The sequence below is a fragment of the Lipotes vexillifer genome, unplaced genomic scaffold (assembly GCF_000442215.2).
Source record: "Lipotes vexillifer unplaced genomic scaffold, Lipotes_vexillifer_v1.1 scaffold393, whole genome shotgun sequence".
In the NCBI taxonomy this organism is placed as follows: Eukaryota; Metazoa; Chordata; class Mammalia; order Artiodactyla; family Lipotidae; genus Lipotes; species Lipotes vexillifer.
In genome coordinates, this window is record NW_006774564.1 from 110,970 (window position 1) to 125,247 (window position 14,278).

The 14,278-nt window shown below is 39.1% G+C and overlaps 1 protein-coding gene across 1 annotated transcript in view; it reads right to left on the reverse strand.

Annotated features, from left to right (window-relative positions):
* Nucleotides 1-7,042: 7,042 nt before the first annotated feature.
* DDX20 (DEAD-box helicase 20) overlaps nt 7,043-14,278 on the reverse strand; it is an 11,065-nt gene continuing 3,829 nt past the window's right edge. Inside the window, exons 7-11 of the mRNA XM_007449269.1 lie at nt 14,115-14,173; nt 12,926-13,008; nt 11,995-12,100; nt 11,767-11,868; nt 7,043-8,788 (exon numbers count right to left, since the gene is read on the reverse strand). Coding sequence (XP_007449331.1) covers nt 7,626-8,788; nt 11,767-11,868; nt 11,995-12,100; nt 12,926-13,008; nt 14,115-14,173 — 1,513 coding nt within the window. The 3' untranslated portion in view covers nt 7,043-7,625. The remainder of the gene's footprint in view (nt 8,789-11,766; nt 11,869-11,994; nt 12,101-12,925; nt 13,009-14,114; nt 14,174-14,278) is intronic.

The window sequence follows — 14,278 nt, forward strand, 5'->3', positions numbered from 1 at the left end:
CCAAGAATTTTTCTGCCTACCTCAGCCATCCAGAAGAGTTTCACTAGCTGGGAACCTAAAACTACCTTCAATGGGCTTCCCTATGACCCCCAGCTCTACTGACCCTGTAGAAGGAGGAAGTCAAAGGGATGTGAGGTGGCACCTAACCAGAAGGTGAGCAGAAGGGCAGAGGAGACGGAGCCTTCTCCTTTACGCTATCCTCACTGACCACTGACTGCGTCCCTTCTCTGGGTCTGGCCTCAAGGATTTCCCCCTAACCCGAGAATGGGGTGGTCTGGCCCTCTGAGCTTATGGTGTAAGTAGGCAAAAAGCTTTACAATTACAGAGGAATACGTGTGTACACACAAACACACAACAACCTAAACACACTTACATACTTAATCCCATTCACGTCATCCACATATCTCATTAGGGAAGGCAGAGGACTGGGCTGGACTCCATTGAGAGGGCAGGCAAAGGACTAGAAAAGGAATTTTTCTTTTGAAAGAATGGGTAATGGAACAAAGTTAAACAAGGTTTAAGTTTCTAAGTATTTATCATAGGAACTGAATGGGGTAAAGGATAAAGAGGTAAATAGGAACATGGTTACACACACATACGAACTGCCTGTGTTTAAGAACAGGTCATCACAGAGTTAGAATAATGACTGCTCCAACCCAGGACCTGTTTGGTAGTGCACCAGGGGAGCTTACTAGTGGTTCCCACAAAAATTAAGGAAATTTAAAAAAATCATGTCCCAAATAATTTCCCACTTTTTTGACCCTAATGAACTGAATGTTTTGTATTTCTTCAATTTTATTTCCAAATCCCACATTACGCCAGTTCCTAAACCACCATTATTAGACTAACCCCTTCATCTCCATCCCCCAATGTAGCCTTAGCCAAAGATGAGAGACCCAGTTCTCACGAGAAAGTGGCTCATCTACACAACAGAATAGGGCAAGATTGCTACACTGCTAAAGGGCATTTGTAAGTAAAAAGAAGGTCCAAAGTGTGCCAAATCAGTTGAACGTCTAACTCATCGTCCAGTGACTGAAGAACCAGGATATTATCAGGGTTTTCAGGGGGCAATGGCTTTCTGGTGAAATGACTCGAGCTTTCATAGTTCATGAACAACTTCAGCATAATAGATTTACAAAACTACCTATCCCATTCAATCCTACTCAACGTTAGGGAGGGTTAAAAACCAACCAACCAACCAACCAAGAAGCTACATTGAAATGAATGGAAACTTAGAAAACATGGAATACAGTGAATCAGAACTAGAAGAGATTAAAGAATATCTAAGTCATTTTACAGTATAGAAGGCTGAGGCCCAGAGAAATTAAGTGACCTACTCAAGGTCATGCAGTTATTTAATGACAGGACTGGGACCAGAACCCAAGTCCCTTGGCTATTAGTCTAATGCTTTTCCCTACCCCCACTGCCTCTCAGAGCAACGATGCTTTAGAGAAGATTCATCAGAGATTACTTGTTATATCTAGAGACATAGTCTTATGTGAATGTCAATTATTACTTGGACACAGCCCTTGGAAACCACTGACTGTACTAATACAAACCATACTTTGGAAACCACCATCCACTAGATACAACTAGCTATGGACTATCAATTCTGTCAAAAATAGGTAAGTGAATAGTCAGGTTTTTTCAGTCAAATGCTGTCTCTCCTCGATGAAGGGCGGGCTAGGACAACATTTTAAAGCATACCTTCTATAGTCCTTTTAATCCTTTCCACAACCTCTGGTGGTAGTAGATCAAGTACCTAAATCCTTGATTCACAGAGAAGAAAACAGGCAGAAAGAAGCTGAGTGACATTCAGGTTCACATGGCAAGTTAGTGGCAGAACTATGTTTGCAATCGAGGGCTTAGACATCTTGTCCCGGGCCTATTTTCCTCTACATCATGTTGCATTACTCTGAGGATTGCTTATATATTTTAATATCTGGATTTCAAGGCTGGTGATTAGGGAGAGGAAGCATTATACTCAAAACCACCCTGAACCAGGACCTCCAGAAGCAAACTCTGTACTATTTCTCCTTCATCCCCTCTTTTCATAACTAGTGTCAAGCTCACCACTAACTGCATAGAATCCTGTTCAAAAGACTAGATAGTCTCAACGATAGTTGAACACGAGTCTACAGTCACACAGGAGTATGAAGTCAGCAAGTAGAAACGTGAAATTAAGAAAAATAATTTGAACAGAAATTAAAGTGGATAGTTAATGCTGATCGACAATTAACAAAAAAGTCAACTTGTGGATATGTTGAGGACTTTACCCAGTTTTCAAACTATGATTCCTGCAGTTCGGGATCATGTCACTTGTTAGAATATTGGCAGGGAAAGTACATTGAAAGATGTACCTAGATTTTTTTCCTTATCTTTGTTTTTTTTTTTTAACTTTGCAGAGGTAGTGGTTGAAATTTATCTAAACCTAGATGTTTAGGTTATTAATGAATTCTAGTGATCCAGGTTCCCTCATTTCAATTACCAGGTAACTACAAGGCAGAAAGATCCTAATGCTGTTAATCTAAGGCAATATTTGTTTCCCTTCTAATCTAGTTGGCATGGTAACCATGACAAACAGGAACCAAAAAGACTTTTATTTTCCCTTTCTGATGTCCTTATGAAATCTCAGCATTTGCAACGCTTTAAAATGATTGAAGGAAAAGCATTGTTATGACCCATCACCCTTGGAGCCCAAAAAGCATCATGAAGAGCATCATTAGAACTAAGAGAAAGTGGATCAGAAAAAGAAACAGCTTTAAAGGGGTTCCTTTTGAGTCTTGTTTTCTACTCAGAATGTTCTATGTTTTTCTCATCAAGTGTGGGAATGAATTTATCTTAGCAAGTTACTTAACTACACTGGATAATGTCACACTAACCAGTGTAGGGCACTGACCCAAGTCCTGGGGGGCTCCTTGGACCAACAGACTATTTTACAAACCTGGGTGGTGGGAGGGATGGTATATTTTTGATAATCAGACATTCCAATGTAATGTTTTCCTTAGGGGTCACCCTCCCCCATTAATGTTATCGTGAAAAACATCAAGTGTGTTCTTTTCTATTTTCATATAATAAATGGGCTTTGCTTACCAACATCACAATGGCAAAGAAGAAATACTGTACAAAACTGCAGGAAGATAAACATGTGAAAACTTTCTATGGGGAAAAAAAACTCTTGAGTTTCCTGTCGTCTTCTTTTGAAACTGTAGTGCATATGTTAAAATGTATATCATTTACGGTATTGAGTCATGTGCCACTGCTGTACCTGATGTATCCAATCTGGATTAAACAAACTATGTGCCGCAAACCCTAACATGATTACGATTCTTTATTTTAATACCAGTTCTCCTGCTATACATTAGAAAATAGGGTAATTTTGTTTTGGGGGAAGTTTTTTTTTTTTTTTAAACATCTTTATTGGAGTATAATTTTTTTACGAGGTGTGTTAGTTTCTGCTGTATAACAAGGTGAATCAGCTATACATATACATATATCCCCATATCTCCTCCCTCTTGTGTCTCCCTCCCACTCTCCCTGTCGCACCCCTCTAGGTGGACACAAGGCACCGAGCTGATCTCCCTGTGCTATGCGGCTGCTTCCCACTAGCTATCTATTTTACATTTGGTAGTGTATATATGTCCATGCCACTCTCTCACTTCGTCCCAGCTTCCCCTTCCTCCTCCCGGTGTCCTCAAGTCCATTCTCTATGTCTGTCTTTATTCCTGCCCTGCCACTAGGTTTATCAGTACCTTTTTTTTTTTAAGATTCCATATATTTGAACAGAGACTTTCTTCCTTGCCAGAAGACTCACAGAATCTCAGAAGGGTACTTAAGGTCTAGTCTCATCTTCCCTTCCCTGCCCTCCCTCAATGAAAGCAACTCCTCTATGACATCTGAGACGGTTCTTGCCTGCTTGTATGCTTTAGTCATGGATGTTCACTAACAGGGAAAGCATTTGGCATTTGCCAACAGATCTATTTTGAGACACAGCCCTGTATTACTGAAAGAAAATATGCTTTTAATCTACACTGGTTCTGCTGAGAATACACTGAATATCCACTCTTTCATCTAAACCAACATCTCAAACTAAAAACAAAATTAAATGCTATACAGGGTATAGCAGAAAGCTTGGAAATCAGATGACAGAGGCCCTTAGGTTCTATCACTTACTTATATGGCTTCACATCAGTCTCTTCTCTCTTGGCTTCGGTTTGTTTCCTCCTCTTAAAAATGAGGGGATTGGATTAGATATCCTGAAGATCTGTTCTAACCTTAATTCTGGTTTAGGTAGTGAGAGCAAAAGGCATTTTCATATTTCACCGTAATGTGGCAAGAACAACGGGGATTCTTTTGATTTCCCCACAACCAGATCCCAATAAATGAAAACTAAAATAGAAATGGAAGGTTAAGGCCAATCCGTTATGCCAGAAGGCCCTAGAAGTTGGCTGTGAAATTCATTTCAATCACTGATGTTCATATCCTTATCACCCACTAGGTGTCACTACAGATTCACAGCTCAAATAATCTGGAGCAAAGTAACGAAACCAGATGTGGTGAGCAATACGTGCTTTTTCATTAAAAAGCACTAAATGTTAACTGGGATATATGTGCTTGTTCACGGCGGCACAAAACAATAAACATATTCTGCCAAAATAAGAGAATAACCTTGTCAGAGTTCCAACGTCAGCTATGACTATCAAAAACATAATTTTATCTTTTAAGATTAACATAGGTTTATTTATATTTATATTTGGGGGAGAAAAAAAACCCTAAAACTTCAAACTATTCCCTTGTCTCATGAGTTGATATGTAACTACTATAATTTCTGTTCAATTATTTTTAGTATTCAGGGGCTGAAGTTTACCTTTAAACCTTTTTTTTTTTTTAAGGTTAGGTTATGTTTAAAAGGTTAGCAATTATTATTGCAATACTTAAGCTACTTCAGAAAATATTACTTTTAATTACCCAAAATAACTTGTATCCTCTAAGTCAGAATTATCCAAAGCAACAGGTTTCTCAAACATTTCTCTACATGTTAATACTGCTAGCCTAATTTAAGTTAAAGCCTAACTTGAACAGCTGTAATAAGTGTATTTAGTATTCTAGAATTCAGTCATTAAACCAATTCACACTAACCCTCATCCAAATTAAGTGAATGTATAAAGGCTCTCTATACTCATAAAAAGATTATTCTTTTCTCTAACTAGAAATTATCTTCTCTTACTAGTCATGTATTAGTTAAATCTTAGAACTGGAAGGGACCCTAAAAATCTAGTCCAACTGCCTCCTTTTATTGATGAGAAAATTGGACCCCGAGAGGTTAAATGACTAGTACAAAGTAAAAAATAGGTAGTAACAGAGTCAACCAAGACAACTGCTCCTTCTACTACACAACAAAACATTCTCAAGTGAATTTGCCTAAAACCTATCTATAGTCCCCAAAAGATTAAGGGGTTATACACCTAGAATGACAATTCCAAATTAAAATTCCACACACAGTAACATACAAATGCCAGCAGATTCCTTCCACAGCCACAATAACTACATCCCTTATTTGGGAAGGTAACTGCTGAAATTTTCCTAGCAAATGCTCATGAAAAATGAAACAGTATTATTTTCATGTTATGTATATGCTTACCTCCAGCTTATTTTTCTATTAAAAAAAAGCGATCACAAGACAATCCTAAAAGAGAATCCAATTAATTTCAAGACTAATGGGTACCCTCATCTCTAATTAAGATGCAGGAGTATCCTGATTAAAATTCCCTAGCAATGACAAACTGTGAACTTGACTGTATTGTGGGGGAAAGGGTAGAAAAAAAAAAAAAGAGGAAAGTTCAATTATATAGCAGTGACAAGATCTTATTTAAACATGTAATTAAAGTCTTTTTAATGACATTCTGGACCTAATTATGGATTTGCTATTTACAGTGTTAATTAATTCACTCTAACTTGGCAATACATGTACAATACTGATACATATAAATAAAGCATATCATTGCCCAACCCAAATGACAGGAATCTAAGTTAAACAGTTTAGGGCTGTGTTATGTGAGTGTCAGACAGTAAATGACAATGGCTGTGGATGTTTGCTGACAGCCGTGGGGGAAAGTGTTTATATTGCCTAGACAAGTATGCACACAGGAAAGGAGAGCTTCCCTCCCCTTTTAAAAAGTAACTACTATCTCTATTCATACTCGGTTCTCTCACCACAAATCCGTTCACAGAGAAGTTTGGGAACCAAACTTCGTATATTCATAAAAGAACTGCTACAGAGAAGAAATTAAAGAATATGGAACTTCCAATTACATTTATCTAAATCATAATTTACAGATACAGCATCTCAGAAAAATGCTAGAAACTCCCCTTAGCCTACCAGCAGAGTACGGCAGTTCTTAACCTGGGTTCCACAGATGGGCTTCAAAGGGTCTATGAACCCTTTGAAATTACATATACAATTGTTGTTTATAGAATGAGAAATTTTCTGGGACAAATCTATAGCTTTCATCAGATTCATAAAAGGATCCAAAAATCAACAAAGATTAAGAGCTGCTCCTTTTCCTGAGAAACAAAAACAAGACAGCCACTACTGATGATCCTTAGCTATTTAATGCACATCAAAAACACAGACAGGACTTCCCCGGTGGCACAGTGGTTGAGAGTCCGCCTGCCGATGCAGGGGACACGGGTTCGTATCCCGGTCCGGGAAGATCCCACATACCGCAGAGCGGCTGGGCCCGTGAGCCGTGGCCGCTGAGCCTGTGAGTCCGGAGCCTGTACTCCACAACTGGAGAGGCCACAACAGTGAGAGGCCCGCGTACCGCAAAAAAACAAAAACAAAAAACACAGCTTCCACAATTCTAAAGACAAAAGATATTCAAAAGATGAACAATAAACATGTCAACACACTTGGCTAAGTTTCTATTTTTACTGGTAATTAATATTTTTACTGGAAGCAAAAAACACACCACAATTCTAAAGACAAAAGATATTCAAAAGATGAACAATAAACATGTCAACACACTTGGCTAAGTTTCTATTTTTACTGGTAATTAATATTTTTACTGGAAGCAAACAGCATCAAATAAAGGACCTTCAGGAAAGTCTGAAGCAATGTTTATTCCTTCCTGCCTAAACCTAAAAAGAGAGGGGGCTTTCTGATCTACCATGCTACAAATTTCTACAAGAACACACCTCTATGGAAATGTAGCCCAAGACTTTTGGAAAAAGAACTCCACAGCATAAACTAGCATTATTTTTCAAATCTCAACTGTTTTTATTTCTTTTAAGCAAGCAGTGGTATATAAGTCTTTTTAAGTGTTTCTTTTTGGAACGGCTTATAGAAAATGGCACCCTGGGACCTTTAGCTCTATGTCCCCCAAATTTTCTTTCAAGAATCTCATCCAGGAAGTTTCTTTAAAGAAGATAATTCATCTGACCTGAATCAGGTTGATTTAGGTCAAAACAATCTGAAAACTAGATGTGTCCCAGTGGAAAGCCTCAAAACTTCTCCAGTTCCTCAAAAATGCCACTATATGCCACTCTACTACAGGTCAAGGAGGATGGCAATCCAAAGGTATGACTTGTTGATATCCCCAGATGGCGTGATGTACAGCCTATAATCACTGGTTGCCACGCATCATTTCTTGTAGATAAATGGTATTCATGTGATAGGCTGCCATCCAGCTTGGATGCCTCTGAGCATTCCAATAATACGACTGAGAAGCAGCAGCATAGTATTCCTGCCACGCCCTGTAGTAAGCTCTCCAGTACTCCTCATAGTCCTGATAGGTGTCAGAAAAACTCGGATGTGTTTCCCTATGGCGGTCATACCAACCATCTTCCTGGGGTTCTGTCTGCAATCGATAGGAAGACCGCCTGGGAAGGGTTCTCCGGCTCTGCTTAGCTCTCTGGTTATGGTTAGCTCCCTCTTTATGCCTTGTCTTTATTTTGATTTCAGGTGATTCTTGATACTCTACTAGATGAGGGGTGTCATTTCCATTCAGAGGTTGTTCCAAAGAGATACGGCCACCCACAGGAATAGATTCCAAGTCTTTCAGCTGAGTATCAGAAGAACCTTCCAAGTATGACTTACTTCCTTTGCTCTGGGAAGAACTCCTTGAACTGTAAGAATCACTGTCACTCTCAGTCTCTCCAGATTGGCTACTACTTGCCAATATCTGCACTCTCTCTTCAGTAATTCTATTTCTCACAAAACCATTTTGAGGATTCACAGTCTGATCCCCAGGACCTGTGTAGTGTCTGATGACTTCCACAGGTTTCTCTAACCCCTCTTTAATATAGTGTTCGTAATCCTCCATCAATTCTGCAAAAGTCAAAGTACATGGCAGATGGCTTTTAAAGGAAGACAGACAAGGAATTTTGGGGAGTGACACAGAAGCTTCTTTGACTTGGTGCTGACTGTTAGTAGAGTTTTCAACAGAGGTCTGAATAGAATTCTTCATTTGCTCTTCCAATTGTACGGCACAGCCCAGTTCTTTTGGTGACATGCCTTTCTCTACAATTCCACACTTTGAGTGGCTTTTCACAGGAAGCTTTTGTTTGGTATTATTTTTTGATTTGACTGATAGTGCAGATACAGAAGTATTTCTAGATGAAGCCATGTGGTTACCATGAGCTTTCTGAGTTTGAAAGGTGCTCTCTATTTTTTGAATTTGTTTTAGGGTCTGTGTAGGTATACTTGCTAAGCCATATGTATGCATGGCAGCTTCAACCTCCACATCCCAATCCAAACATTCTTCCATCAGACCAGGAGGAATAGGATCTACATAAAAGGAATAAAAAAAGTATTAAATTCTCGAGCTGTTCTAGACCAGCATTTTCTGAATGGATTAATAAAGCTTTCCACGGTCAAATAAGATTAAGAAACAAAATATACTAACACTATACTAAGAAGCTTAATGTATTAGATTTTAAAAGACCTAAGCAAAACTTGCAGTAAAGAAACTTGCCCAAAAATATAAAAGACCCATCCCATACCCCCTCACTCGAAAAGAGCTTATTCTAGGAGTGAGGTATGCCTCTACAGCGATTCCCCCATCCTTCCTCGTCTCCCTCTCCCCAGCTCCTCCCCATTATCTCACTACTGATAACAGCAAAACAAGATATTAGAAAATGGATTGTGCTCCCCAAAGCTTACCAACTGGGAAATATTACAACTGTAACCCTGTACCCAAGCAAATCTGCCACCCTATATTCTACCAGGGAGAAATCACTGCCCGCAACGGTGGAGGAAAAAAACCTCCACGGGGAAAAAAGCCAGATGACTGTGAAAAGATCTGTGGTACCAATGGCACTTGTAAGTTTAAAAAAACTTGCTGGCTCTAACTCTATAAATTTCCTATCCCATCCAGGCGTGACAATTTGCTTCCACCTGCACTCAGATCTTTCCAAAGTGTGACCAATTTTCATCTTAGGCAGACTAAGTACACAGAGGCCCTGCTTTACAAAGACCTCACCTGTCTGTTGCTGCTAGTGGTGTTCCATGTATGTGTACCCACTACTCATTCCCTCAGATCTGGATTCTTCAGCTGTGGCTCTTGATCCTTCACTGAAAAGACCCTCTAACTAAACATGGATTCCTACTAAGGTGCCATCCCTTGCTTGTGGAGACCTATCATTCAGGCCAATTCCCTCCTAGTCCTGCTCTAGGCAACTCACCCAAACAGTCTGTTGTCACACAAGTGCCTAGTCCAGTATAGATCTAACACTATAAATATTTTCTCATCATTTCGGGGCTCTGTTAACTTTTCATAAAGATCCAAATATGTCACTTTCCGGTAACCAAAGGCAAATCTTATTTTTATCACTAGGTGTTATGATACTGAGTCCTACCACAAGTCCTAACTCTCTTGTACCAATTTTCCATTTACTTTTTCCATTATTTATAACTATAAAGATCACCAATAGACTTATACATAGAGAGAATTAACAAAATACAGTCTTAGAACTGATAGAGAACCTAAAGACCATCTACTCTAAAAACAAATATTTTGTAAATCAGGACATAAGCTTAGAGCAATTTTAAAAATCTGTGAAAATGAGTTATCACAAAGCCAAAACTACTAAAATTCACAGTACTCCCAAACCTGTGCTTCATCTAGCTTTGTAAAATTCAATAAAGGAGTTAAATATAAATTGGTAAAATATTCACTGTTATATTTATTCAATAACTACATTCAATAACTACATCTTCTAGAAGGTCATGTATACACTATATAAGTATACATTTATGTATCTATACACGTATATATACATATACACGCACTAACATGCATACATTAACATATACAGTTGACCTTTGAACAACACGGGTTTGAACTGCAGGTATGAACTGCGCAGGTCCAGTTATACACAGATTTTTTCCAATACGTACAACAGTACTTCACAATCTGCTGTTGGCTGAATCAGTGTATGTGGAAAGGCAGATATGGAGGGCTGACTATAAGCTATACAGGGATTTATGCTGCATGGAGGCTCGGCGCCTATAACCACTCCCATTGTTGTTCAAGGGTCAGTTGTATAGCAAATAAACCATATTTCCACCCAGGAGTTTGTTTTTTTTTTTTTTAATAAGTTTGTTTGTTTGTTTGTGTATTGATTGATCGATTGATTGGCTGCATTGGGTCTTGGTTGCTGCGCGCGGGCTTTCCCTAGTTGCGGTGAGCGGGTGCTACTCTTCGTTGCGCCGCACGGGCTTCTCATTGCAGTGGCTTCTCTTATTGTGGAGCCCAGGCTCTAGGCTCGTGGGCTTCAGTAGTTGTGGCTCATGGGCTCTAGAGCGCAGGCTCATTAGTTGTGGCGCATGGGCTTAGTTGCTCTGCGGCACGTGGTATCTTCCCAGACCAGGGATCGAACCCATGTCCCCTGCACAGGCAGGTGGATTCCTAACCACTGAGCCACCAGGGAAGCCCCAAGCTGCTTTTTAAAACTGCTGTCTTGGAAACAATGCATGTTTGAAACTATTAATGATCTCTTGAAAACTTTTTTAGAAACCCTAAAAAACTGGGTGGGGACTTCCAGGAGGCACAACTACTGAGCCCACGTGTCACAACTACTGAAGCCCGCGTGCCTAGAGCCCGTGTTCCATAACAAGAGAAGCCACTGCAATGAGAGGCCTGTGCACCACAACGAAGAGTAGCCCCAGCTCGCTGCAACTAGAGAAAGCCCGCACGCAGCAACGAAGACCCAACAAAGACCCAACAGAGCCAAAAATAAATTAATTAAAAAAAAAAGCAGCTTGATAAATGATTCATTAAAATCAAAAGAAAACACTTCAACATTTGCAGAAGTGTTCAAATTAAAGATACTATTCCTTCCCCATGGTGACAAAGGAGAGTATGGCAAGAATTACCTTCATAGCAACATAAGAGGTAAAATACATCCCTTGATATAAAAGAATAAAATCAAATTGCAGGGCTACAAAGTAAAATATGGAGTTAATACAGTAGGAAAATATTTTTCATTTTTCATGTGTCATTAGTTAGCTTGCAATCTTCTCCCTGTTACTTATTAGCTGTAAGACCTTAGACAAATATTTAACCTCTCTATGCCTCAATATCCTCATCTACAAAAGGTAGATAATAATAGCACATACTTCAAGTAATTGTGGTGTGAATTAAATGAGTTAACATATATACTTAGAACAGTATCCAACACATCATAAGTACTCTATGTTAGCTATTATTTTTATTAGGCCTATCATTATTATTTTGACAGCAAAATGAAACAGACAAAATATACCTGGTAAAGGCAGAAGATTGATCTTACATTTCTGGGCAATTTTCATCACCATATTTTCTTCTTCTCCCCTACAGCAGTAGGTCACTGTCAGTCCCAAAGTACCTAAAGCACAGAAGGAATGTTAAGTAGTAAATCATTTTCACATAAATGACACTTCAAGTCCACCTGTCACATTATAGCTTCCTCCCCTTAAAGAAAGCACCCAAACTTTTTTCTTTCCTTTTTTACCAAAACGGCCAGCTCTGCCAATCCGATGCATATATGTCTCCCACTCCAATGGAACATCCAGGTTTACAACCAGATTCACGTTCTCAGCATCAATTCCACGGGAAGTCTTGAATTGAAGAAGAGAACAGTTGTTTGTGTACACTAGCCATTGCATGGCACACTACATTATTCAGTATAAGCAAGAGCCAAATTAAGAATAGGATATTTAAGGGCTTCCCTGGTGGCGCAGTGGTTGAGAATCTGCCTGCCAATGCAGGGGTCACGGGTTTGAGCCCTGGTCTGGGAAGATCCCACATGCCATGGAGCAACAGGGCCCGTGAGCCACAACTACTGAGCCTGCGCGTTTGGAGCCTGTGCTCCGCAACAAGAGAGGCCCGCGCACCGCGATGAAGAGTGGACCCCACTCGCCGCAACCAGAGAAAGCCCTTGCACAGAAATGAAGACCCAACACAGCCAAATGCATGTCAGCAGTCAGATCTGTAAATTGCTTATTTTTACTCCCAAGGTACTGCTTTTACATCTTTAAGTTTTACTTGTATGAATCTGAAATGTGTATAACAATGTGTTAAATACTACAAAGAATAGTAGGATGAATTTTAGAGTAACACCTTTGTTTGGAAACAAAAGACCCAAAGACAAGTATGAAAAAAAAAAAAAAAAAAAAAAAAAAAGAATAGGATATTTAAGAGCAAGGAGGGTATTTAGGAGCAAATGAAAAGAAAATTCATTTCTAATGACTAATTTCAACAGTAAAGATAAAAATACAGAAGACATTTTTAGGAAGAAACCATATTCCCCAGCACTGGAAAGACAATTATCTTCTGGTATTCTTGTCAGATACACCCGCCTAAAATAATAGATGAAATCTGTACATTTGATAACAGAACATATATCCAGATGGATTATCACCCAAACTGAACAGGAAATTTACCAAATCTGTGGAAACAAGGACTCTGCAATGAAACTGCTTCAGTTTAGCCATAGCATCAAGACGCTGATTCTGATTCATGTTGCCTAAAAAGACCCAGAAAGAAAGTCATATAAAAACAAGTGAACAGGGCTTCCCTGGTGGCGCAGTGGTCGCGAGTCTGCCTGCTGATGCAGGGGACACGGGTTCGTGCCCCGGTCCGGGAAGATCCCACATGCCGCGGAGCGGCTGGGCCCATGAGCCACAGCCGCTGAGCCTGAGCGTCCAGAGCCTGTGCTCCGCAACGGGAGAGGCCACAGCAGCAAGAGGCCCACATACCGCAAAAAAAAAACAAAACAAGTGAACATACATTTATCAAATCTACAAAAACCAGAAATCATAATTGCCAGTCTTAACACTTTAGCAACCAAAGTTAATTCTGTCCTTATATGCAAATCTAAGAACTAAAGTCAGAAACAAAAACCTAAAGTCAGAATCTTCTAAAATATGGTTAGGCAATCAACTCGAAATTCAATTTTAAATGGTGACTAGGCTATGCCTGCAGATATAACATTATATCTACAAAGTGCCATATGAGGTTTAACAATTCTTAGGAAAATAATATTGATTTAACCAGCTGTTTACCAATCTGGTGTTGAAGTGTGATCTATCATTCAAATACTGGTCCATCAGAAAACAGTCTTCCCAGTATCTCATAATATACCACGACTAAATGAGCTTATGCTAACAGGTTAAAAACTAAGCTGAGATAGCAATCAAAACTCTAAAAAGGATCTCACTTATCAAAAATTCCTTTAAATCTTTCATTCCTAGGTAAACAGTAATAATTTAGCTTTGTGTCAAAAATGAATCAGTTTTGCCTTCCACAAGACTGTAAAAGTCAATTTAGTTAGCAATTCTTTGCATTTTTTACAATGTTTATCTTAAGATAACGAAGACAGACTCTATTTTGTAAAGTTATTAAGTTCTTTGTGGATATAACTCCAGTTTTCTAGTTTTTTAGTATATACCATGTTACTTCTTAAAAAGACAAATCCCAGTGAAAAATAAACCTGAAATTCCTTTACTCTGAAGACTCAGTGTAACCTCATACTCACAAGACAACTCAGGAAGTGGGATCTCTTCCTCCTGACTTTGGAGAAGCTTCAAGTCAGGATACTAAACAAAGATTAAAGTTAAGAGATGAACTTACCTGAAATGCACTCTGCAGGAAAGCCTTTAGAAGAAAGGATATCAGCCAAGTGTTGTGCTCTATGAAAAATAACACAGAGGGTTATAATTTTACCAATACTGCCCCACACCTATCCTTTTATTTCACAAGTTCCCCAGATGACTTTTTTTTTTTTTTTTTTTTGG